The 25,808-nt window shown below is 44.2% G+C and overlaps 1 protein-coding gene across 2 annotated transcripts in view; it reads left to right on the forward strand.

Annotated features, from left to right (window-relative positions):
* FBXO11 (F-box protein 11) overlaps positions 1-25,808 on the forward strand; it is a 2,134,039-nt gene that overhangs the window by 1,992,137 nt on the left and 116,094 nt on the right. For both annotated transcript variants that reach the window (XM_044075080.1, XM_044075081.1), the window contains 2 exons: positions 10,569-10,677; positions 10,758-10,856. In XM_044075080.1, coding sequence (XP_043931015.1) covers positions 10,569-10,677; positions 10,758-10,856 — 208 coding nt within the window. The remainder of the gene's footprint in view (positions 1-10,568; positions 10,678-10,757; positions 10,857-25,808) is intronic.

Below are 25,808 nucleotides of genomic sequence, written 5' to 3' on the forward strand. Positions count from 1 at the left end.
CTTCCCCGTACGATTTCAAGCCACCTGGCCTGTCTGATCCGAGGCGAAGTGAGGGTTTCCAGTCCGAAGGACCAATCTGTCAAAGGAAAAAACTTCAAAGACCAATACACGTAAGGTTCAGTTAAGGCACATTTAATAACTTGCTGCAAGGAGACAAAAACATGCAAATACAAGGATTTGTCTAACTACTAACAGGAAACATGCTGTTCTTATACTGTTTTACAAGACATGACCTTCTATGGCTGACGTAATCAAACACAACTTTCAGTATTGTTTTACAGCAGATGTTACTCAGATTTTCTGCTGACATGACTAGATTTGTGAGAAACTTTTTGAGAAAAACAACCTGGCCTTGGCGGGCACTAATCCGTTTACAGGCTTCTATTGTACAGTGTTACATTTCAAGGTACTTTTCTAACTCGGATACAAGCAATTGCTGATTGCAGTTCATATTTTCAAGCAGGCTTTGTCCTAATTATCTATGGCTTCTACAGCTGTGTATTTTCTCACAGCACAAGCGGAACTTCTTGTCTAATTTTCATACAAGTAGTATTGTTCTATTCATTATTTTCCTAACATAAGCAGGAATCATCTGCTTCTCAGTAAATTTCCAAGGCACAAGCAAGGTTTTAGCTAACAATACAAGGTCAGAAAGCATCTGCAGTTTGTACAGATTTATGCAGTATGAAATAGAATAAATGTGTTAACCCTTTTCAAGCTCTAAATGCACTAAGCATATTACTAATACACACATTAATACATATTTTTCTGACAGCTCCCTTAAACCAGGACTGCCTGTTTGGCAACAAGGCAGAAGAAGTTCTTAAAAAGATGGAGGAAAAAGCTAAATCTATGCTAACTGTTAAACATTTTTTACAAGGACAACCTCCAAGGTTTAGTAGGCATTGGCCTTCCAGAAATTGATCCTTTCCTGCCTCTTCCCACACCTTCTCAGTCCAAACCTAGATCTAGCAGAGCTCCCAGGCTTCAGTCCCAGGGTACGCACAGGACTAAGCAGTGGGGGGTCTCCACTTCTAAATCTGGGAGTAATAAACCCCCCTATGGTAAACTGTCTGAATGACTTATTTTTAAAACTTCCAAGCACTTCTCAACTGACTGCCCCTTTTTTTTTTGGGGGGGGGGGTTGCTCTTTATGCAAAGAACTGGAAACTCATTACCCAGGATAAATGGGTTTTAAATAGTGTCCCAGGGATGCAGATTTCACTTCCACACGTTACCAACACCAAGCGGGTGGCCAGATCTACCCCCAAATCAGTGGGCAGAGGCCCAAAAGCAAGTACTCTCTCAAGCATGGGGGCTATTCAATTGGTACCAGAAGAGGAAAAGGGACAAGGTTTTTACTCGAGACTTTTCCTGGTACCCAGAAATGACAATTCATGGTGTTCTGTCCTGGACCTGCTTACTCTAAACACCTTTTTGGTGATTCCAAAATTCAAAATGCTAACTCTTCAACAGTTGTTCCCTATGCTAGCAAAGACGCCTGGTTGGCAACATTAGATTTAAAGGAAGCATACCTGCACATCCCAATCAGGGAATCTTGCAGAAGATACCTATGCTTCAAAGCAGGATACACGTACTATCAGATGTTCATCTTTCACTGTTGCAGTCATTACATTTGTGTAATCTGCTGGCAGGTTGCCCTCAGTCGGCCTGATTAACAAAGTCTTGGGTCCTGCATCGGTTGCTGTCCCTTCTTCCATGACGTCAGGGGTATAAAAAATGCAACTGACACCATTACATCTGTCTTTCTTGCCGTGTGTAAAACATGCAGCCGATGCCATTACATCTGTCTTTCTTGCCGCATGGTGCCCGAAGCAGAAGCAGTTGGCTAGTGCCGGTCGGCCGACTCCTGAAATTTTCATTTTCGAGTTTCAGATCCAAAGTCTTCAACTAAAACGCTAAGAACCCCAGTGGGGAAACTTTTTCTTCCTCCTTACCGATGTCAATAAAAGTTAATAATTGCATTACTTGTGGGAAGCAAATGCCTCATAAGGATTTTCATTTGTACTGTATTCCTTGCCTAGGCCCTGACCACAATGTTCCTTTCTGTCGGTTTTGTGTCAACGCACTATCAAGCATCAGTACATTTTTGCTTTTAAATATTTTGGCTCACGCTTTAACTATCCAGAAATGTAATCGTTTAACAATCCGACTACCGGAATACCTAAAAAACGCAAAGAAAAAGACAGGCCGTTGAGATCCAAAACTGCCGACGCTTCTCCCAAGCCAGTTCGCCGGTACTCAGTGAGGCACTTTCGCAGCCCCTGATACTCGTTACTTCTGATTCGCAGGCCTCTACTGAGACCCATTTGGAGTCTGGTATGCCGTGAGATGCTTCAATTATGGAACCCGCGGATGTCTGTACCTTGGATGGGTCCAGAGCCGCTGTGCATGCACCGGCTTCTGTGTGTGTTTTCAGGCCTACAGATTTGTATATTACACCGATGCCATCCTCAAAACTAAGGCCAAAATCTCGACCTTTGTGTAAAAAAAGATGCCTGGGCCACATGTGCAGGCCCCTATGCCTAAAAAACAAATGATCAAAATGGCTGAAGATTTAATTACTCTGATCAGGGGTAGCCAACCCCCCCCCCCCTTCTAAGAGGCCTAGGCAAGACATTGATTATGAATCTTCTGGACAGGATTCTATTTCTTCTGACTTTTCTAATGAACAAGAATTGTCTATACCTACTTATGAGGACTCTGATTCAGAAGATTCCATTCCTTCTGCTTCTCCCCCTGAGGATTTTTCTTTTGGGGAAACGTAACATATACCCTAAGGGAACATTTCCACTGGGAAAGTCAGGATTTCTCTGAATCTAAAAAGACTTGGGGATTTTCTTCTTCTTCCTCAGCATAGGCCTTTGGGCTGTACCTCCTGTTCTAGACAGTTGATGTTTTTTCAGAAACTAGTATGGCTCCTGATTCTCTGCCTCCGGCTCCTTGTAAGCCAGACAGATACTACAGGGTTCCTGACTCCCACAAATTCCTTTTCAAAAATCCTCTTGCAGATCCTGAAACCATTTCTTCAGGGTCCCAAGGGCATTAATACTTCTACTGCTAAAAATCCTACCCCTTCTGATAGAGATTCCAGGGCGCTGGATAGATGGGGTAAGAAGGTTTACACTTTTACAACCTTGGCAATCGGGGCTTTAAACTGTCAATTTCATGTGTTAAAATATCAACAGCATATCATGGGACTGCTAAAACAGAAAATTATGTTAATTTCTGACTGTGTAGAAAATTAAAGATTTACAAGATTTATTGCATTCAGCTGAACAAGTTGGAAAACATACTTTGCAATGTAGTTTTGATGGAGGCCTCTTGCAGGGCTGCTGTAACTGGGTCTGTGCTAAGAAGGCATGCTTGGCTCAAAGAGCAAAATCTGCCTGATCATGTTAAAGCAAAATTGTTGGATGCTCCTTTACAGCAGGACTGTCTTGTTGGTAATAAGTCTGAAGAAGTTTTAAAAAAGATGGAAGGTAAAGCTAAATCTATGCAAACTGTGAAAGATTTCTTACAAGTTTAACCTCCAAGATTTAGTAGGCACTGGCCTACTAAGAACTGGTCCTTTCCAGTTCCTTCGAGAGCCACTCAAGTCAAACCCAGACATTCCAAAGGCTCCGGGTTTCAGTTACAAGGGACTTTCAGAACAAAACAATGGGGGTGCCTCCTCTTCCAAATCTGGAAACAACAAGACACCCTCCCTATGGTAAGCAGTCTCAATGACTTCCCTTTACACTTACCAAGCACTTACCTTTTAGCCTCCCCTTTGGGGGGAAAACTGGCTCTTCATGCAAGAAACTGGCAACTTATAAACCCTGACAAATGGGTTTTAAATATAGTGTCCCAGGGATACAGATTTCATTTCCACACATTGCCAATTCCGAACGGATGGCCAGGCCTGCCCCCAAATCATTGGGCAGAGGCACAGAAACAAGTACTTTACCTCATGAGCATGGGGGCTATTCAGCCAGTAACAGAAGAGGAAAAGGGACAAGGTTTCTATTCCAGACTTTTCCTCGTACCCAGAAAAGACAAATTATGGCGTCCAATTCTGGACTTAACTACTCTAACCACCTCTGGACATTTCAAAATTCAAGATGCTGATTCTTCAACAGTTACTTCCTATGCTAGGCAAAGAGATGCCTGGTTGGCAACTCTAGATTTAAAAGAGGCTTACCTGCATATCCCAATCAGGGAATCTTGCAGAAGATACCTCCGCTTCAAAGCAGGCTACTTGTATTACCAGTTCTCTGCACTGCCCTTTGGCTTATCTACTGCGCCCAGGGTCTTTACAGCGTGCCTGGCTCCAGTAATTACATTTTGCAGGCAAAGAAGTATTCAAATATATCCATACCTGGACGATTGTCTAATTTAGGCAGAAAACAAGGTCACTTCTAAACCATCTGGCATTTTTAGGGTTCTAACTTGTCTAGGGTACACTATAAACAAAAAGAAATCACAACTGGTTCCCTCTCAAAAAATTACATTCCTGGGTGCAAGCTTGAATACAACTGCCCAGATGGCTTTCCTTATGCCAGAAAAGCAAATTCAGTTGGTGACTTACTTCACACAGGTGGCGACAAAAACCTTGCTTTCTGCAAGGCAAATACTGCAAGTCTTAGGATTCATGGCCTCCTGCATTCTTCTAATTCCATATGCAAGACTGCATATGAGGAATCTTCAGTGGTACTTAAGTCTATGGAGTCAGCATTGTCACAGCCTGGAAACCATGATTCCCATCATTCCTTGCCTGCAACTAGAGTTCCTATGGTGGGCAGATGCCTGCCACCAAAACAAGGGACTGCCATTCACACCACCCTCTGCCGCCCAAACCCTAACTACAGACGCATCGGACTATGTTTGGGGTCACATCTGGCAGGGAAGTGCATTCAGGGCAAATGGAGCCCAAATGAAATGCACATTCATATCAATCAAAAAGAAATGCTAGCTGTACAGAATGCTCTGACAGCCTTCAAGGACTACCTTCATCCAGGACAATTAATGATAAAGACAGACAACACCACGGTTATGTGGTACATAAACAAGCAGTGGGTACACACTCCTACCCGCTTTGCAGACTAGCCATGGCATTGTGGAACACGGCCTTGACCTATCAAGTACAACTACAAGCTCAATTCCTGCCAGCAAAGTTGAATACTCTGGCAGACGAACTAAGCAGAAATCTCATGCACCCACATGAATGGAAACTGGAACCATGGATTTTCAACATGTTGACATGCAAATGGGGGAGCCCAGACATGGTTCTTTTTGCCTCACCCCAGAACTATCAGTTGGGCAAATTTTGCACAAGAATTCATCACAAAATAGCCTGGAAAGGGGATGCTGTATCCTTCAGCTGGAAAAACCTATCAGTCTCTGCCTTTCCACCTCTGCCTCTGCTCTCCAAAGTTCTACTAAAAGTCAAACGGGACAAACCAAGAATGATTTTGATTGCTCCAGACTTTTCTCGGCAACACTGGTACCCACTCCTGCACAATGTGTCACACCTTCCACCATGGCACCTGCCTCAGACACCTTACTGTCTCAGCAGAACAACCAAATTCTGCACACTCTGCTCCAAACTTTGAATCTTGCAGAGTGGCTAATCACCTAAATTCACCCTTGGCATCCGCAAACCTGTGATGGATGTCATTCTGGAGGCGAGAAGGCCTAGTACTAGAAAATCTTATGCTGACAAATGAAAAAGATTCTGTGCCTGGATTCGATCTCAAGGGATAAGCTCAACAGTGCCCAACATTCCTCAGACTTTGCAGTACTTAACTGAGATGCATCACAAGGCCCTGTCATTTTCTTCCATAAAAATCCATGCCTCCGCCATTACAACACAGAACCTCCCCTCTTCTCTCATCCTCTGCTAAAGCAGCATCTCAGAGGGGCCAGAAACATAAGACCACCCAGGAGAGCTCCAACCCCTGCCTGAGACCTCAGTTTTGTATTGGAGAAGCTTACTCTCCCTCCTTTTGAGACAGTTGCTATTGCAGACCTAAAATTTCTCTCCTGGAAAGCAGCTTTCCTTTTAGCAGTCACTTCAGCTAGAAGGTTTTCCATATTGCAGGCTCTTATGGCTGTGGAGCCTTTCATCATTTTTCATGTGGGCAGGGTATCTCTCAGGACCAATCCATCCTTCATGCCTAAGGTGGTATCCCATGTGGCTCTCAATCAGACCATTCATTTGCCAACTTTCTTTCCCAATCCACAGAACAAGGGAGAGTGGATTCTGCATTCATTGGATGTACACAGACAACTTAGATTTTACTTAAGCAGGACAAAATCTCTAAGAAAATCTGAACAACTGCTGGTGGCATTTGCTGCAGGGACAGAGGGAAAGGCTGTTTCAAGGCAAACCATTTCCAAATGTATAAGCCATTGTGGTTTTCTTCTATATGCACCATGGAAAAACTATCCCCTAGGGGATCAGATCCCATTCCACCAGGGCTGCATCTACTTCAACAGCCTTTCTCAAAGGTGTTCCTACCAGGGACATTCTAGAAGCTGCTACCTGGAGGCTCAGTTCATACATTCACCAAACATTACCATTTACCACTTTTCTCTAAATCCAGAGCTGCTTTGCCACTGCTGTCTTGCAGTGCCTTATAGCTGGTCCTAATGCTGTATAATTCCTTCCACCCAACCATAGCTTTGGGAATCTACCCAAATGTAATGACTGCAACAGTGAAACACGAAGAACATAGTACAGTTGTGTACACTTACCATAAATGTAGATGTTCGAGTGTATTCACTGTTGCAGTCCTGGTTACCCTCCTTTCAGCCCCCTATTTTTCTCTGGCTATACCTCTACTTTCTTTCACTATGCTTAAAAGCCCTTTTGGTGTATTTGCTTTTGGGATTGGAGGTATATTTTTTGTGTGTTTAATTTTATTTGCTCCCCATTTGGGAGCACCTGACATCTGGGGCAAGAAAAACTGATGTAATTGCGTCGGCTGCATGTTTTATACCCCTGACGACCTGACGTCATGGAAGAAGGGAGAGCAACCAACTCAGTACCCAAGACTTTGTTAATCAGGCCGACTGAGGGCAACCTGCCAGCAGATTACCCGAATGTAATGACTGCAACAGTGAACACACTCTAACATCTACATTTATGGTAAGTGTACACAACTGTACTTTCTCTGCACTGCCCTTTGGCTTATCTACTGCGCCTAGGGTATTCACAAAGTGCCTAGCTCCAGTCATTGCATTTTTCAGGCAAAGAAATATTCAAATGTACCCATACCTAGACGATTGTCTAATTCAGGCAGAAAGCCAGAACATACTTTTGAATCATCTGGCCTTTGTACAAAGGATGGTAACTTGTCTGGGGTACACCGTAAACGAAAATAAATCACACCTGGTACCATGTCAACAAATTATATTCCTGGGAGCAAGCTTGAATACAACTTCCCAGATTGCTTTCCTCAAGCCAGAGAAACAAATTCATTTGACAACCTACTTCTAACAAGTGGCCAGCAAAACCCTGCTGTCTGCAAGGCAAATACTTCAGGCCTTGGGGTTCATGGCCTCCTGCATTCTTCTAATTCCGTATGCAAGACTGCATATGAGGAAACTACAATGGTATCTAAAAAGCCTATGGTGTCAATGTTCTCAGGATCTACAAGCAATGATTCCTATTATACCTTGCCTACACCTAGAGTTCCTTTGGTGGGCAGAGGTCTGCCACCAAAACAAGGAACTACCATTTACGCTACCCCATGCTGCCCAAACCCTAACAACAGAAGCATCAGACTGTGCATGGGGGGGGCTCACCTGACAGGGAAGTGCATTCAGGGCAAATGGAACCCAAGTCAAATGCACCTGCATGTCAATCAAAAAGAAATGTTAGCTGTACAGAATGCTCTGACAACCTTCAAGGACCACATTCTTCCAGTACAATTAATGGTAAAGACTGACAACACCACTGTTATGTGGTACATAAACAAGCAGGGGGTACACATTCTTGCCCCCTCTGCAGACTAGCCATGGCATTGTGGAACACAGCCCTGAGCTACCAAGTGCATCTACAAGCTCAATTCCTGCCAGGAAAACTAAATACACTGGCAGATGAACTAAGCAGAAACATCATGGACCCACACGAGTGGAAACTGGAACCAAGGATTTTCAACATTTTGACAAGCAAATGAGGGAGCCCAGATATAGACCTGTTTGCCTCCCCCCAGAACTATCAGTTGGACACATTTTGCACAAGGACTCCCCACAAACAAGCTTGCAAAGTGGATGCTCTGTCCTTCAGCTGGAAAAACCTATCAGTTTATGCCTTCCCTCCTCTGCCTCTGCTCTCCAAAGTACTGCTAAAGATCAAACAAGACAAACCAAGGATGATTTTGATTGCACCAGACTGGCCATGCCGACACTGGTGTACCCCCTCTTGCGCAGTGTGTCACTGTTGGCCCCATGGCACCTGCCTCAGACTCCTACACTATTTTCTCAGCAGGAGAACCAGATTATGCACCCTCAGCTTCAAACACTGAACCTAGCAGCCTGGCTAATTATCTAATCTCTCCTTTACCATCCCTCAGTAAATCAGTGATGGTTATCATTTTTTAGGCAAGGATGCCTAATACTAGAAAATCTTATGCTGAAAAATTGAAAAGATTCTGTGCTTGGAACCGATTTCAAAGGATGACACAGCAGCGCCCAGTTTACCTCGGATTTTACAGTACTTAACTGAGATGCTTCACAAGGGCCTGTCTTTCTTCTCCATCAAAATTCACTCGTCAGCCGTTTCAGCTCATTATAACACAGAACCTCCCCTGTTCTCTCATCCACTGTTGAAGCAGTTCCTCAGAGGGGCCAAAAATTTATGACCACCCAGGAGAGCTCCAACTCCAGCCTGGGACCTTAACTTTGTATTGGAAAAACTCTCTCTTCCTCCTTTCAAGCCAGCTGCTACTGCAGACTTAAAATTCCTTTCTTGGAAAACAGCTTTCCTTTTAGCAATCACTTCAGCAAGAAGGGTATCTGCATTACAGGCCCATATGGCAGTGGAGCCTTTCATCATCTTTCACTATCTGCGCCTGGCAGCATGGAGAAATTGATTTTTTAAAGTTTTTCCTGGTGTTACCACTTCAGCATGCAAGATCTTGGAGCTTCCCGCCACTGTGGAATGAATCGTATCTCACATAATGATATAGCGTAGCCCCTCAAAACAAAATCCAAGTTTCTTTTAGAGTTTATCTTTGAAACGGTCCATTTCATCCCCTGATTTTCTTTGTAGTAATTAAAAATCAGGAGAGAGAGACCCCCAGTGTGTGGATGTGCACATGTAGCTGAGATGTTCCCTAATAAGGATGCATGTGCTAGAAGCCACACTGTCATTAATTTCCTTTCAATCAGGGATGGATCTAAAGGTTGCAGTTACCAAGCACTTTCCAAGTGGAGCATCTGCTGCGTTTTTTGCTATGCTTGCTAAGAGTGAGGAATTGGCCGGCTCAAACGATGCGTTGTCTTATGTAGCCAACATAATGATTCATGTTGTTCAACAGTATGCCTGCTCAAACATACCGGATGTAGAATTTTAAAGGTAAATTTTCACATTAAAATTGTTGGATATTTTTAACTAGGGGTTCTTAATCTGCTTGAAAAACAGCTAATGCAGTAAAAAAAAAAAATACCTTGAGAGTCTTCTAAATGAAGTCATTGTGTGCATGAGTTTACAGAGGATATATTCTGGAAGATTTTCACATTATTTAGTTAGAAATGTAGATGTTTTAATATTTTTACCTGGTTTGAATGAAGAATGTTTTACAGGGGATCCCTGCTATAAAACCTAAGCAAGGGTTTTAAAAGTATGACATTAAGTGAAATGTCACACAAGAGGAACCTAAAAAGTTTGCAGGGCAGGTGTCTGTAAAGTGAGTCTTTGCCCGAAAGAACATTGTGTATGTGAAATTTAATATATAGCAAAGGAATTACTTGCTATCCCTGGTATCACTTCCTTTTGACATTAATCCTTCCTTTTAATGTGATTGCGGAGTGTTGCACGGCAGTGACTCGCGTTACTTTCTTGCATGATGCATATCTAAAAGAAACTGCTTGACACATGCACGTGACAACTACTCCTATCCAGTCTACTCAATGGGCTTTTATCTTTATCTTGTGGTTCAGGTGCATACTGACATCTTTGTTTAGTCTAGCTGCGTCACAGTGCTTTTTGATTTTTTTTGTACCTTTATACTATATTGCCAAACATAAATAAAGTTGATGAGGTCATTGATAAGTTGTCGCTGTATGTTACCAAGGTAGTATTGTATCAGTTTTGGCTGTTTTGCCAGAGTGGTATCCCTTTGTGTGAATGTCATTAAGGGGCTTTGATTAACATAGAAACTCCCACCTGCACAGTTTTTAGCACTTACTTTTGAATATTCTCTAGTCATGTTTCTGCATATGCATTCATACTGAGTACTGTAAAAGTAATTGAGCATAACTTTCACAGGCATGCTGTCTTTATGCTGAAGAATTACTAAGGGAGTATTCAGTAATTTTTTTGTGCCTTACTTTTGCAGATAACAAAATAATGAGTAACCAAGATGCTATAGAAAAAGCAGTTAGTAGAGGGCAGTGCCTATACAAAATTTCAAGTTATACAAGCTATCCGATGCACGATTTTTATAGGTAAGTGTTATTTTTCCTTGTATAAATACTTTCTTGTTGGGGCAGGTGTAAGTGTTTAAATCATTGCATTTATTTTGTAGGTGTCATACTTGTAATACGACAGACCGCAATGCAATTTGTGTTAACTGTATCAAGAAGTGCCATCAAGGACATGATGTAGAATTTATTAGGCATGATAGGTAAGTACAAAAGCTATCCATTTTTTTTTCACTTAAAGGTATGGATAATAAAATTGCATAGTATTTCTGCTGTGGATGTGTTATCCCTTTGGAAATGGACACTTTTCTGCAGTGGATATTTACAGAAAGTAACAACCAAATTTTTAACAAAAATGCATGCAGCAATGGAGTAGGATAAATTTACCTATGAGAAAAATTAAACCGGGAAAACCATTAAACTGATGTCAGTTTTCATTTATACCTGAACTATTGGGTTCAAATCTGATCCTCTGATCTGACTCTGCTGGTACTGCAGATCGTGGCCAACTGAAACTGTTGAGCTCCTCCCTACCCATAATGCACCAACGCTTAACGTAACTCAGATCTCTTTTGCCGCTTTCACATATAGCCGTGGTCAGCTTTGATGTCAAGAATATTAAGAGATAAGTAAAATTTATTCTTAGAACTTTTTCTCCCCAAATCTCTTCATACATATACTTGAATATTCTTCTTTACCATTGCTGGTATTTTTTTCCCATAAGCTGTGAAACCTTTCTCTTAGCCTAACTTTAACTTTTACACATCTGTGTATTCTTTAGTATCATTGTTGGTATTTGTCTTTTTTCTTCCTACTTACCCTAACAAAAAAAAAAATCTATCTATACTTGTATCTATTTTTAATTTCTCTATTACACTTTTTTTTAGCATGATGTCTGAAAAACATTTTTAAAAGTGTAAAAAATATAGCGATAAGCTTCTGATGCTTATGACATCTGCATCTACTGTTTGGGCCCAGACCATATGAATGTTGTTTGTGAGATATGTAAAAGTTTTAGTCTGCATGCTTTAGCAGACAGAAGAAACAAATTACTTCTGACCTATTTTTCAGAAGCCATATATGGTGCTAAACCCCCCCCCCCACCAAAACATCATCTAAGGACGCTTCTAAAAAGTCCTTGAAGCCAGGTTCTTCCATTCCATATTCTACAGAGCCTCCTCTCAAAAAATCCAGATTGGATCCAAAGCTATCCAGTCCCAAGATCTCTTCTGTGTTTCAAAACACCTTTGAATCAGAGCACTTCTGCTCCGAAGATTTTTCCTCTGGTCTGATACTCCCTAAAAATTGACCCAGTTCCTTTTAGAGCTCTGTCTCTCTTCCTTGAGAGACAGAGGTCCAAGTAGCCATCCATGGCTTCATCTCATTCATCCAGGAGTCTCATGGAAGCCAACGTGGAAAGAATGATGAGGAAGTTTCTTTCAGCGCAAATACAAGTAGGAGTTTTCCAGGCTCTGACCCCTTAGAGTCAGAAAGCCTTGGGTAGATCTACCCCTCCAGTAGCAGCTCCTTCTCCACTCTTGACACTGTTTTGGAGTCCTTGGATCCGAGTTTGCTGAGACTATCCGGTTCAGATCCAAGAGTACTGGTGTCCTGTGATCTGAAGGTTTCTCTGTGCACCAGCTCTAACAAGTTTGTTTCCAGGAGGCTCTCACAACAGTAGTGTCCTGGTCGATCCAGGGTGTTGGGAGTTGACTCTGAAGTTTTTGGGGCCATCTCTGCTCCTCAGAGCCTTGGCCCTGGACATCTCGGCTCTGGCCCATACCGCAGATGGAGCCAGAGGAACAGAAGCATGGCTTCTCTGTTCTATCGGCAACCTTCTCCCTGTGACGGTCTGCCTTTGAGGTGGTGGAGAACATTTTCTGTGCTTCAGCAGGATGGAGGGTCTCTCTCCCCCAATGATTTACCTTCTGTGTCCCATGTGTATATGCAGCAAGAGCCTTGACATTCATCTACACAGGAACAGCCAGTCCAACCCCTCCCGACTACCCAGCAGGGCATTATCCTGTCTTCCAACACTTCCCCAGAACATCCCACTGAGGAAGTACCCCAGAAGAAAAAGTGCAAAAGGAAGCACTTAGATTCCTCCTCAGGAATCTACAACAGACAACGCAGATTTTGACATAGGGGAAGGCCCCCCCCCCCCCCCCGATCACCACCTGAAGATGTCTCGTTTGGAGACATTCTGGAGAGCCTTAAGCCACAGGGTGGCTGGTCTTCCTAAAGTCCTTCCCCAGTGGAATCAGTGTTTCTGGAGGCATTTAGATCTGGCCTTTCTACCTCCTGGATAACTCCACCCACTGATGAGCTCATTAATCTGATCTCTCAGCAGGCGTAGAAGGAACCTGATGTTGTTGAAAACATCCCTAAGAGACCAGGCCAAATTCTGGCACCTCTGACAAGAAGGGAACAGTAGAACAAGAGTGCCTACAGATAACATGGTCGTGGTGGCGGTCATGAAGAAGGAACTTGCAGAGCAAAGATCCACTGTCCATCCTAATAGAGTCTCCAGGCTTTGGACAGGTTTGGGAAGCGTGTCTTTGCTTTAGTGACTTTTGTTTTTAGGTCACTGAATTGTCTAGCACATTTCACAGGATTACAAAGAGATTTGATTAAGGAGTTGTCAGATCATCTTTGATTGTCTGCTACTGCAGAGGCTTAAGCTACGGTAGCCTCATGGTTGGAAATCCATCTCAAGTTCGTCCATGACACTCCTTTCTCATGCAGCTTGAGGGTACCTTAAGGGCAGCGGGTTCAGGCATCTCAGTAAGGAGACATGCCTGGATGCTCTTGTGTGGTTTTGAGGAGCCCTACGAGTTGTCTTTTGTCACTACTCCCTTTGGCAGATCTCCCTTGTTTGCCCTGAAGGTGAAGGATGCACTCTGCAAGTGCAATAAGGATGGAAAAACTCTCTCTGCTGTAGGAGTACATTTTTTGACCCCCAGAGGACCTTTTCTAGGAACCAACATGGGGGATGGATGATGTGATTCAAAAAATCTCCGGGTCCTTTCCAAGATCCACGTGGAGATGGTTCCCCTAGAGGTAGGGGGGGCACTAATGGAAGACACTGCCTACATGGCAGAGGTGGTCCACAAAACCTGAGATCTAGAGATTCCTTCTTTAATAAACCTTAGCATTGATCTTGAAAGGAGGCCCGATTGTCCCCCTTTTGCACTCAAGAGCTTTGTTAGATATCACAAAACGCACTTGGGTGCAGAGAATTATTTCCAGAGGTTATGAAATTCCTTTTTCTCTTCCATCTCCAGCCTCCCAAATGTTTCCCAGTGTTCCACCCAGTCAGAGGAAAGCAGCAGTATTAGAGATATAAAAGCTGCTAGAGAAAGAGTCATCCAAGAAGTCCCACCAGACCAGAAAGCATCCGGAACTTACTCATAATTCTTTTTAGTGCCAAACAAAACAGCGGACTGGAGACCAATTCTGGATCTCGGCAGCTTGGAACAAGTCAGCCCAATATCCACAGTTTCAGATGGTCACGGTTCAGTCCATCCTGCCTTTTCTAGGCAAGGACGATTGAATGTGCTCGATAGTACACATCTTAAAGGTCTATCACACAAAAATTAACAGGTCCTCCAGGAGGTCCTTGCGCTTCTGGCTGAGAGCCAGTCATTACCAGTTCAGAACTCTGCCCTTTGGTCTCACCACAGCCCCCAGAGTGTTCACCAAATGCATCCATCACAAACACTGGAATTCATAGGAGCACATTTCAATACAGTGTCTGCGACAGCCTCACTTCCCCTAAACAGAGTTCAAACTTTAAGATTCCAAGTCGTAAAAATTATTCACAACACCAAAGTTTCAACCCAATTAATTCTTCAAGCCTTGGGGTCAATGTCAGCAGCCGTAATTCTTGTTCCCCTGTCAAGATATTGTATGAGAATTCTTCAGTGGATGCTAGCATCCTTGTGGTCAAGTCTTTCAGATTGTAAGTTCAAGTAAGGATCACACAGACATACAAGAAGTACCTTTGGTGGTGGATAAGGTCAGACCAGCTTTTATAAGGCTATCTGTTCATTCTCCCTCAGCCCAAAGCCATAGTGACCATGGATGCTTCCCAGATTAGGTGGGTAAGAGCACTTCCTGGGCAAAACAGTCCAAGGCACTTGGTCCCCTGAAGAGGACAATTTGCATACAAATGTCTTTGAGATGAGAGCAGTGCTCTTAGTGTTGCAAGCTTTTCAGGATGCTCTACCTTTGGGAACAGTTGCGATCCAAACAGACAATATGCAAGTAGTTTGGTACATCAAAAAACAAGGAAGAACCAGGTCTTATCCCTTACGTCAAGAAGCCCTCAGAGATTGCCAATGGGCGATCTCATCCAACCACTTTCTGATAGTGCACATTCTGGGGAAGTCCAGTGTGATGGACAAATTGAGCATGTCCATTCTTTTACCTCATGAGTGGTCTCTCGAAAAAATGACGGAGGTGATTTTCCATTGACGGGGCCATCCTTGCTGCAATCTTTTTGCGTTTCCCTTAAACAAGTACAGCAGCAGCTTTGCCCTAATCCCCCAACGGGGGAATCACCAAGGGGCGCTCTGCTCCACAGTTGGCCCTTCCAGTCTTCTCTGTGCTTATCAACCAAACCCCATAGATTCCCAAATTCCTACAGAAGGCCACAAGGTTGAAGAGCAAAGTCATCCTCATTGCACCTTACTGGCCTGGACAGGTTTGGTCCCCCTTCCTTTGGCCTCATCTTCTTTACACACCTTGGATTCTGGATCCAATTCCAGACCTTCCTGTCTCACCTGACGGGCATGGTTCACCTGGGTATCTCAGACCTAAAGCTGACAGCATGGATTCTCCACTTCCATTAATAGCCAAACCATGCTTTTGTCCCCTGTCCGTCACATACTTTTGTTTTCCCATAAAGCTTCCACTAGGAAAATCTGCAAGAGTAAATGGAAGAGGTTTGTTTATTGGATCCATCAAAAAAAGATTGATCCCTTTTCAGCCCCTACACAGTGTACTAGAATTTTTGGCAGATATTTTTAGTGAGGGAACTAGTTCAGTTGGCAGAAATCTCTAACTTTCATATAGTAGTTGACAGTTCTTCCCTAGCTTTTATGAAGATATGCAAGGGCGTTTTAAGAGATTCTGTTTTACTTCGATCACCTTGTAAAAATCCTTCTGCTCTATGGGATTTGAACCTTGTTCTGCAGGCCTTAATCTATTCCCCCTTTGAACCAGCTGGAAAATGTGATCTTAAATTTTTGACCTGGAATACATTATTTCTAGTGGCTTTTACCTCTACCAGGAGAATTTCATAACTTCAAGTATTATCGTCTAAACCTTCTTACTTGATTTTCCATGAGGATAAGTTGACATTAAGAACCAACCCTTCCTTCCTAAGGTGGTGTCAAAATGTAGTATCACACTATTAACTTGCCTGTTTTTCCCCCAGATTAAAAAACAAAGGTTGAATACATGTTGCACTTACTAGACTTTCATAGACAGCTGCATCTCTTCTTGCACAGAACAAAAGGCATTAGAAAATCTGATCAGTTATTTTCATCCTTTGCAGATAAAAAACTGGGCAAGAACCTATATCAAACAAAGCTCCTCATTAGCACTCTTCAAGAAAAATCTTGATTGGATGGGAGATAGGAAATTCACCCCAGGAATCACTTCTGTGGCTCTGCTCAACAGTGGAACAGGAAAATAATTTTCTTGGATGGCGAAAGCCAGGGTGCATTTGGCTAGGCTTATATAGGCCCTAGGGCCAATAGCCTAGTACCTACCTATGAAGTCTGTAACAAAAGTGACTTTGGCAAGATGGATTATGGACTGCAAGAATTCCATTACCAAAACCTTTAAAAGCTCACTCTGCAAGATCTATGGCAACCTAGTCAGAATTTTTATCCAACCATTCCATAGATGACTTATGTGCAGCTGCTACCTGGGCTAATCTTCATATTTGTATTACCCATTACAAATTGTATCTGGTTCCGACGATGGGAACCTCAGAAGAACCCCCTGCAAAAAAGGCCAAGAAATTGTGATCTGATCCTACTGTTGTGCCCTCTATTTCCACCATACTTCTCCAGGCTGGTGAAGGCCCAGAGTCCGAGTCAGAATCTACGAACATTCCACTGACTGGTACCAGGGAGGAAGTCATCAAAAAAAGCTGCTAGCACGTCCCAGAGGGAGTCGCAGGCGTCCGACTTGGGGGGGGCAAGGTTTATTTCTGAGGGCCCACGTGGGGTTTCCCAAATAGTCATCCGCGAAGATGTTATCTCTGATATTGCAGAGTGCTGCCCGGCATCCGGTCCTCCTTCCCTGCATCGCATAATAGACACGTCTGTTTTGGATGCAGCGAAAAAGAAGCAAAAATCAAAACATATTCCTTCTCAACCATCTGTACTGTCTGACCAGTTGCCTGATTGGCAGGCCTTTACTCTGGGCCTACTTAATGCCTTCCTCGCATTACACCAGGCCTCTGCCCCTGTCCAGGCCCCTTCAGTCTCTACTCCTAAGGGCAGGTTATTAGCTGATATTTCCTCTGTAGAAGAGGATTCTTCAGGGGATGAATCCCTAATTTACACGTCCCAAACTGCCTCCCCTCTGGAGTATGCTTCTCCAAAGGAAGAGTCAAATGGAATGGATTCCCCAGGGGGAAGACATTACTTTTGGGGAAACAATAGTGCAAATGGACTTTTTTTAAGTGGAATTGCAGTCTGGTTACTGAGACTCAAAAGAGGTATTCTGACCTCTTACAAATTAAGTCCCCTAATCCATCTGCAGTTCTTCCTGTGGATCCTGCCTTTTTGGATGTCTTCCTGGCTGCCTTTAAAGCCCCAGACTCACAACCCCCTGCACCAAAGTGCCCAGACAGATTTTATAAAGTCCCTGAAGATGCAAAATTCCTCTTCAAGGCCCCTTCTGCAGATCGTTCCACGATTTCTGTGGCTGCAGATAAAACTTCTAAATTTCTCCCCACCACTTCTCTTCTTCCTTTGGGTAAGGAAAGCAGAATAATGGAAAGACTGTGCAAAAAAGTATATACCTCTGCCACTTTAACCGTGAGACCCATAAACTACCAAACTCATGTGGCCAAATATTCCTTGGCCCTTCTTACTGATGCTATCAAACAGTTGGTTGACCTTCCTGATTCCCCTATCAAAGCTAAGGTCTCTAGTCTGTTAAATTCCTGCAGTCAAGTAACTAGACACTCCATTAAGTGTAGTTATGATGCAGTGGAGGCTTCATCAAGGGCTGCGGCCTCAGTTTCTGTCATCAGGAGATATTCCTGGCCTAGGCTACAGCCTCTGCCTTATGACATTAAGTAAAACTCATGGGTGCTCCCTTAGATAACACAGCTTTGTTTGGTTCAGTGGCTGCTGAACTCTTTAAGGCCCTTCAGGCAAAGGGCAAAGAGCTCCAGGACCTCAGGCACATATTTGTTTCCTCAGTTCCCTGCTTCCAGAGGAACTGTCCAGCTTAAAACTACCTTTGTGAGAAGACCTTCCAGACATGTGCCACCCAAAAGGAAAAAAAGATTCGAGGAAGCAGACCCCCCTTCAAGTCTTCTCCCTCTACTCCAGTTCAAAAACAGCCTTTTCAGGCCAAGCCTGGTAGTTTTTGACTACCAGGCATTAAGCCTGGACACCCCCTCCCCATGCATGTCTCCCTGTCCTTCCCTGCTTGGAAACAGGTTACCCAGGAGTCTTGGGTCCTCTCAACAATAAAACTAGGTTATTTCATGGTGTGAACCCCCTCAAGACCAAATGGCTTCCTTTCCCCCCAGTTATGCAGACCCTGCTCTCTCAAGGCACAATTCAAGAGGTATCTTCACAATATAGAAGGAAAGGATTCTACTCCAGGATGTTCCTGGTCCCCAGGAAAGAAGGTACCTGGAGACCTATCTTGGATTTGTCCCATTTAAACACATTCCTCAGGGTCCCCTCCTTTCGGATATTAACCCTTCCTACTCTCCTTCCCCTGATCCTCCCTCAAGCCTTCATTGTGTCCTTAGATATAAAGGATACCTACTTACATATTTCAATACATCCTATTTTCAGGAAATTCCTTCATGTCTCAGTGGGTTCTGCACATTTTCAGTTTTGTGCTTTGCCATTTGGTCTCTCTCTGGTCCCAAGAGTGTTCATTAAGTGTCTAGCCCCAGTTATTGCCTTTGCCAGAATGCAGAGGACCCAACTCTTCCCCTACCTGGATGATATCCTCATCCAGGCATCGTCCCCACAGTTGGTCCAGCAACATCTAGACTTCACTATCACCCTCATGAGATGCCTGGAATTCATGATAAACCTTCACGAATTCTCCCTGACACCCTCTCAGGATCATATGTTCTTAGGTTGCAGGATTTTAACAGGACAAATGATGGCCTGTCTCCCTCCAGACAAAATTCTGTCCCTCACATCCTGTTTCCAGGAGATTCTCAATCTCCAAGCCCTGTCAGCCAAGGAGTTTCTGAGGCTCCTGGGATTCATGGCCTCCACCATTCCCATGGTACCCTTCGCAAGACTACACATGAGGAAATTCCAGCAGTGGTAAAGGACAATCTGGAAACAATACCTGCACCCTCTGGAGTTTATGGTATCCCTGCTGCTCTGCCTTTTCAGGGAACTAAATTGGTGGATTGCACAGATCTCTGCCAATCTAGGTCTCCCCTGCACCCCCCCCAACCAGGATCTGTACACACGTGCTTCAGACTCAGGTTGGGGTGCAACCTTAGGAGAATGGAGAGTGAGAGACATTTGGACACTGGGCCAACAGAGGGAACACATATCAAGGAGATGAGAGCTTTGATATTGGCCCTCCAAATCTTCAAAGATCAGATTTTACAAGGTGTGCTGAGATGGTACACAGACAAATACCACTGTGGTGTGGTACATCAACAAACTGGGGACAAAGTCCTACCTGCTGTGGAGATTGGCCCTACAGGTGTGGGAAATCACCCAACAGAGACATGTAAACCTCCTAGCCATTTACATACCTTCTGTAGAAAATGTGATGGCAGATGCTCTAAGCAGGACCATGACTCAATCCCATGAATGGATACTAAACAAGGATGTGATGTTCATCGTGTTACCCTGCTGCAGTCATCACACTTGGGTTATCCTGCCATCAGGCGGTCCCGCAGTCGGCCTGAATTCCAAAGTCTTGGTCCGGCGTCGGTTGCTGTCGCTTCTTCCCTGACGTCAGTAAGCCAGGGGTATATGAGGCATCCAACGTCATTTTCTTCAGTCTTTCTTGCCGCGCGGTGCCCGAAGCAGAAGCAGTTCGCAAGTGCCGGCCGGCACCTGAGATTTTCAATTCGAATTTCAGTCCGAAGTCTTCAATAAAGCTAAGTACCTCATCGGGGAACCTTTTCTTGCCTCAGTCCGATGTCAGAAAAAGTTAACAATTGCATTTCTTGTGGGAAGCAAATACCTCATAAGGACTTCCATTCCTATTGTATTCATTGCCTAGGCCCAGACCACGACGTCACAGGCTGTCGGTTTTGTGCTAGGTTTAATAAACGAACTGTCAAATGCCGTTTTGACTTTGCACGACATTACTTTGGTAGGAAATTTAATTATATCATGCCGTCGGAGCAGCCGACGACAGGCATGCATAAAAACGCAAGGATAAGGACAGGCAGCGTAGTGACAAGCCAGACTCCGAGGCCTCTGCTGGGCCTGTCGCCGGTTCTCCGGTTTATAGTGAGGCGCCTACGCAGCCCCTGACGACTGCAGAACTGGAACCCCACACAGCTGCGGATTCTCAAGCGGAGTCTACTAGGCCGACGCAGCCATCTTCATTAGGCCCTTCTGACACCGGAACAGGAGTAGACGCCGGTGCAGTGGAAACACCTTCGGTTGCAGAAGGTGTCTTCAGACCGACTACACTCACCATTAAATCTTATGCTAAGCTTAAAACTCCTTTTAAACCAAAGAAGACTGTACATCAGTCTACAGTTCAAGGCCCCATGCCTAAGAAACAGATGCTTAAGATGGCTGAAGATTTGATTACCCTAATCAGGGGTTCCCATCCCCCTCCTGATAAAAGACCAAGACAAGAGGAGGATTATGCTTCCTCTGACCAGGTTTCAATTTCCTCAGATTCTTCTGAGGAACAGGATTACACTTTTCCACCTTATGAAGACTCTGATGCTGAAGACTCTATTCCCTCAGCATCTCCCCCTGAAGACTACTCCTTTGGGGAAATTTTACATACCATGAGGGAACATTTCCACTGGGAAGGCCAGGACTATTCTGATTCTAAGAAAAGTTCGTTTTAGTACCCCAGCACAGACTTCTCGCTACCCCTCCAGTTTTAGATATTGTGGATGATGTTTACTTGGAGTCTAGTCTAAATCCAGACTCTCTACCTCCTGCTCCAGCCAAACCAGACAGATACTACAGAGTACCTGACTCACACAAATTCCTTTATAAAAGCCTTGTGGCTGACCCAGAAACAATTTCCCAGGGTCCTAAGGGAGCTAAAGCTTCTATGGCTAAAAGTCCTGTACCCTCTGAAAGGGATTCCAGAGCCCTAGATAGATGGGGAAAGAAAATATACACCTCAGCAACTCTGGCTATGAGAGCATTAAATTGTCAGTTTCACAGGCTGAAATATCAGCAATTCCTAATGTCTCAATTAAAACAAAATATGAGCACACCTACTGAACAGTCTGATTTCAAGGAAATGCAGGATCTGTTGCATGCAGCTGAACAGGTGGGCAAACATACTTTACAATGCGGATTTGATTCATTGGAAGCTTCCTGTAGAGCAGCTGTTACTGGCTCTGTCATACGTAGACATGCTTGGTTAAAAGAACAAAAACCCTTCCTGATCATGTTAAAGCAAAATTATTGGATGCACCTTTACAGCAGGATGTATTATTTGGTGTCAAAGCAGAAGAGGTTTAAAGAAAATGGAGGATAAGGCAAAGTCTATGCAGACTTTCAAGAATTTTTTGCAGGTACAACCCCCTCGTTTCAGCAGAAATTTGCCAACAAAAAACTGGTCCTTTCCAGCTTCTGACAGATCACAGAGGGGCAAATACGGATGCCCAAGGGGCAGAGATCAGTCACAAGGCCCTTACAAACCTCGCCAATGGGGTACTGCTACCCAGAAAGGAGGAGAAGACTGGCCCCAAGCTAGCAGAAGACAAACACAATGACTCAGTCCTCAAACTACCAAGCAAATCTCTCCTGGCAGCTCCCTCGGGAGGACAATTAGCATTTTTTGCAGACAACTGGCACATCATCACAACAGACAAATGGGTCCAAAACATTGTCTCTCAAGGATACAGATTCCACTTTCATACCTTACCAAGGATAAAAGGAATGCCAAACCTGCCACCAAATCAATGGGCAGAGGCACAAAAACAAATTACAGCTCTCATGGACATGAGAGCCATTCAACAGCTACCTACACAGGAGCAAGGACAAGGATTTTACTCTAGACTCTTTCTAGTCCCAAGAAAGGACAAAGCATGGAGACCCATTCTGGATCTTTCAATTCTGATCACCTGTCTGCAAGTACCAAAATTCAAGATGCTAACACTACAGCAGCTTCTTCCCATGCTGGGCAAGAATGCTTGGCTAGTAACGCTGGACCTCAAGGAGGCATACCCGCATGTCCCTATCAGACAAAATTGCAGAAGATACCTCCGCTTCAGTGCAGGTTCAACGCATTATCAGTTCTCTGCGCACTGCCCTTTGGCTTATCTACTGCGCCCAGGGTCTTCACAAAATGTCTGGCACCAGTAATTGCATATTGCAGACAAAGAGGAATTCAAATATACCCATACCTGGACGACAGCCTTATTCAAGCAGAAAGCAAGGACATTCTTTTAAAGCATCTGACATTTGTCAAACACCTTCGATGTTGCCTAGGGTACACAGTAAACGAAAAGAAATCAAAACTAGTGCCCTCGCAAAACATAATATTCCTGGGTGCCAGCTTGAATACAATGGCCCAGATGGCTTATCTCATGCCAGACAAGCAACAACAGCTGACTCAATATTTCAAAATAATGGCAACAAAGACCCAACTCCCTGCAAGAAAAATTCTGCAGGCCTTGGGATTCATGACATCTTCCATACTACTAATACCATTTGCAAAACTGCATACGAGGAAATTACAATGGTACCTGAAAAGCGTATGGACTCAGCACAGCCACAGCTTAGAAACAATGATACCACTCATTCCCTGCCTTCAACAGGAGTTTCTATGGTGGGCGCATGCATGTCACCTCAACAAGGGTCAGTCTTTCACCTTACCCACAGCCAGGCAAACTATGACAACAGATGCATCTGACTATGCCTGGGGAGCACACATGGCAGGACAGTGCATTCAGGGCAAATGGACTACAGATCAGAGGCATCTGCATATCAATAAAAAATAAATGCTAGCAGTACAGAATGCCCTAACAGCTTTCAAGGACCTCTTACACCCAGGACAACTAATAATAAAGACGGACAATTCCACAGTAATGTGGTACATAAGCAAGGGGGCATACATTCCTACCCTCTGTGCAGGCAAGCATTGACCTTGTGGAACACTGCACTGTCTTACCAGGTTCATAGGTTCATACTAGGCTATCTGCCCGAGGGCATTTACAAGCCTAGCCCATAGTTTTGTGACTTACGCCACCCCTTTAGTATGGGGAACTATACCCATTATTTTGCTGTGCCTCTGTCGAGCAGTGACACTGAGGTAATCCCTGGGGTATATCTGCGATCTCCCATCCATTGGTCAAGATTTCTCTTGAACAAGGCCAGCGAGGTGCTCTGCCTCACATATACCGGGATTTTATTCCACAGCATAGGGAGTCTTTGGGAGATGAATCTATCCCTCCAGCACGTCCTATTAATAGCCGTGTCGAGGTTTAAGTCTCTCGCCCTTGTGGCTCTGATGGATCTAGATTTTTGAGGTGAAGCATATTCATCAAATCTGGGTTTGACATGGCCTTGTATGTTAGGCAAAGGTCACCTCTGAGCAAGCGCTTCGCTGCTGAATAGAGCTGGAGTTCTTTCAGTCGGGCAGCATAGGACAGATGTTTGAGACCCTTTATCCTTTTGGTGAGGAACTTTTGTGGCCTCTCCAGCTGCTGCAAGTGTCGGGTCAGATACATTCCGAATGGGGCATTGTACTCAATCATTGGTCTGATGAGTGATGAGTATAGGGAGACTATGACCTCCCTTGATCTAGATGAGAATCCCTTCATGATAAGGTGGGCAATGTAGAGGTCTTCCTAACTACTTTAGCTACATGGGTGTCGAATGACAGACTACTATCAACCTGGGTCCCCAGGTCCCTGATAACTTCTTCTGTGCTCAGTGGATTGCTACCTATTTGGTAGCTAGGGGTAACCTTGTTTTTCCCAAAGGGTATGACTATGCATTTTTTGGCATTTAACTTTAGGCCATGGCTCTGGCACCAGTTATCCGTTTCTGTGAGACCCTTCTGAAGGATATCTGTGTCAGATGTGTTTTCTACTATGGCCAGTTTGCAGTCATCTGCAAACTTTGTCAGCCATAACCCTCCTGTGTTTGCTTGTACTGGAAAAGTAGATGCCAAACAAGAGTGGGCCCAGGACTGAGCCCTGTGGTACACCACTTGTGACAGGCTTTGAGTCTGACATGGCGCCAGCAACTCTGACCCTGTGGGTTCTGTCACTCAGCCAGTTTGCAACCCATCTTGTGATGTATGGGTTAACATTTAAGCTGATGAGTTTTTCAATGATACCCGAGTGGGGTATTGTATCAAAGGCCTTCGCCAGATCGAGGTAGGCTGTATGGACTGCCTTTCCCTCATCAATGGCTTTGGTGACTGTTTCGAAAAAGCCAACCAAGTTTAGAAGGCATGATCTGCCTTTGACAAAGCCAAACTGGGATGGATCCAAAGTCTGCAAATTTCCTATGTCTTTATTTATGAGGTCCATTATGATCCTCTCCATGGCTTTGCAGATAAGGCTTGTCAAGCTAATGGGCCGGTAATTTCCAGGGTCGGTGGAGGCACCGCCTTTGTGAAGTGGGACCACAGTTGCAGTGCGCCACTCCCTGGGTACGTATCCAGAGGTAAGACTATGATTAAACAGCTGTCCTAGCTGTGGGTTTAATTCCTCGTTCAATTACAAGCACAATTCCTGCCAGGAAAGAAAAACACATTGGCAGATGACCTAAGCAGAAACATCATGGATCCACATGAGTGGAAACTAGATCCACAAGTATTTGCAATGATAGCTCACAAATGGGGACACTCAGACATAGATCTGTTTGCAAGCCCCCAAACCTACCAACTTAAAAAATTTTGCACAAGGACATTCCATCCACAAGCTTGGAGAGTGGACGTCCTCTCATTCAGTTGGAAAACATTAACAGTGTATGCCTTTCCTCCACTGCCTCTTCTAGCAAAGGTACTGCTGAAAGTCAGATTAGAGAGGCCACAAATGATACTCATTGCACCAGAATGGCCACGCCAGCATTGGTATCCAATTCTAAGGAACATGGCCCATGGCCCACCATGGATTTTACCACAGATTCCTCACCTGCTCACCCAGCGAGACAGTCAGATTCTACACAGCCAGCTCAAGACTTTAAACCTGGCTGCATGGCAAATTACCTAAACAACCAGCCAACACCTCTATCCAAAGCTGTTATGGATGTCATTCTGGAGGCCAGGAGGCCCAGCACCAGGAAAACCTATTCAGACAAATGGAAAAGATTTTGCGCCTGGAACCAGGCTAAAGGCCAAAATCCACTGGATCCAAACATTCCTCAGATTCTATAATATTTAACTGAGATGTTGCACAAAGGACTTTCCTTTTCATCTATTAAGATCCACGCCTCAGCAATTTCAGCTCATTACAACACGGATCCTCCTTTATTCTCACATCCCCTCCTAAGACAGTACCTCAGAGGGGCTAAGAACATAAGACCGCCAAAGAGAGCACCAACACCTACTTGGGATCTCAACTTTGTTCTGGAAAAGCTTACACTGCCGCCCTTTGAACCAGCTTTTTCGGCTGATTTAAAATTTCTTTCATGGAAAACTGCCCTGCTACTAGTAATAACCTCAGCTAGAAGAGTCTCAGAGCTACAGGCACTAATGGCAGTGGAGCCTTTCCTCATTTTTCATCAAGACAGAGTCTCTCTATGAACTAA

Source organism: Protopterus annectens, chromosome 6.part0 (assembly GCF_019279795.1).
Source record: "Protopterus annectens isolate FY-2018-M chromosome 6.part0, PAN1.0, whole genome shotgun sequence".
Lineage (NCBI taxonomy): Eukaryota > Metazoa > Chordata > Ceratodontiformes > Protopteridae > Protopterus > Protopterus annectens.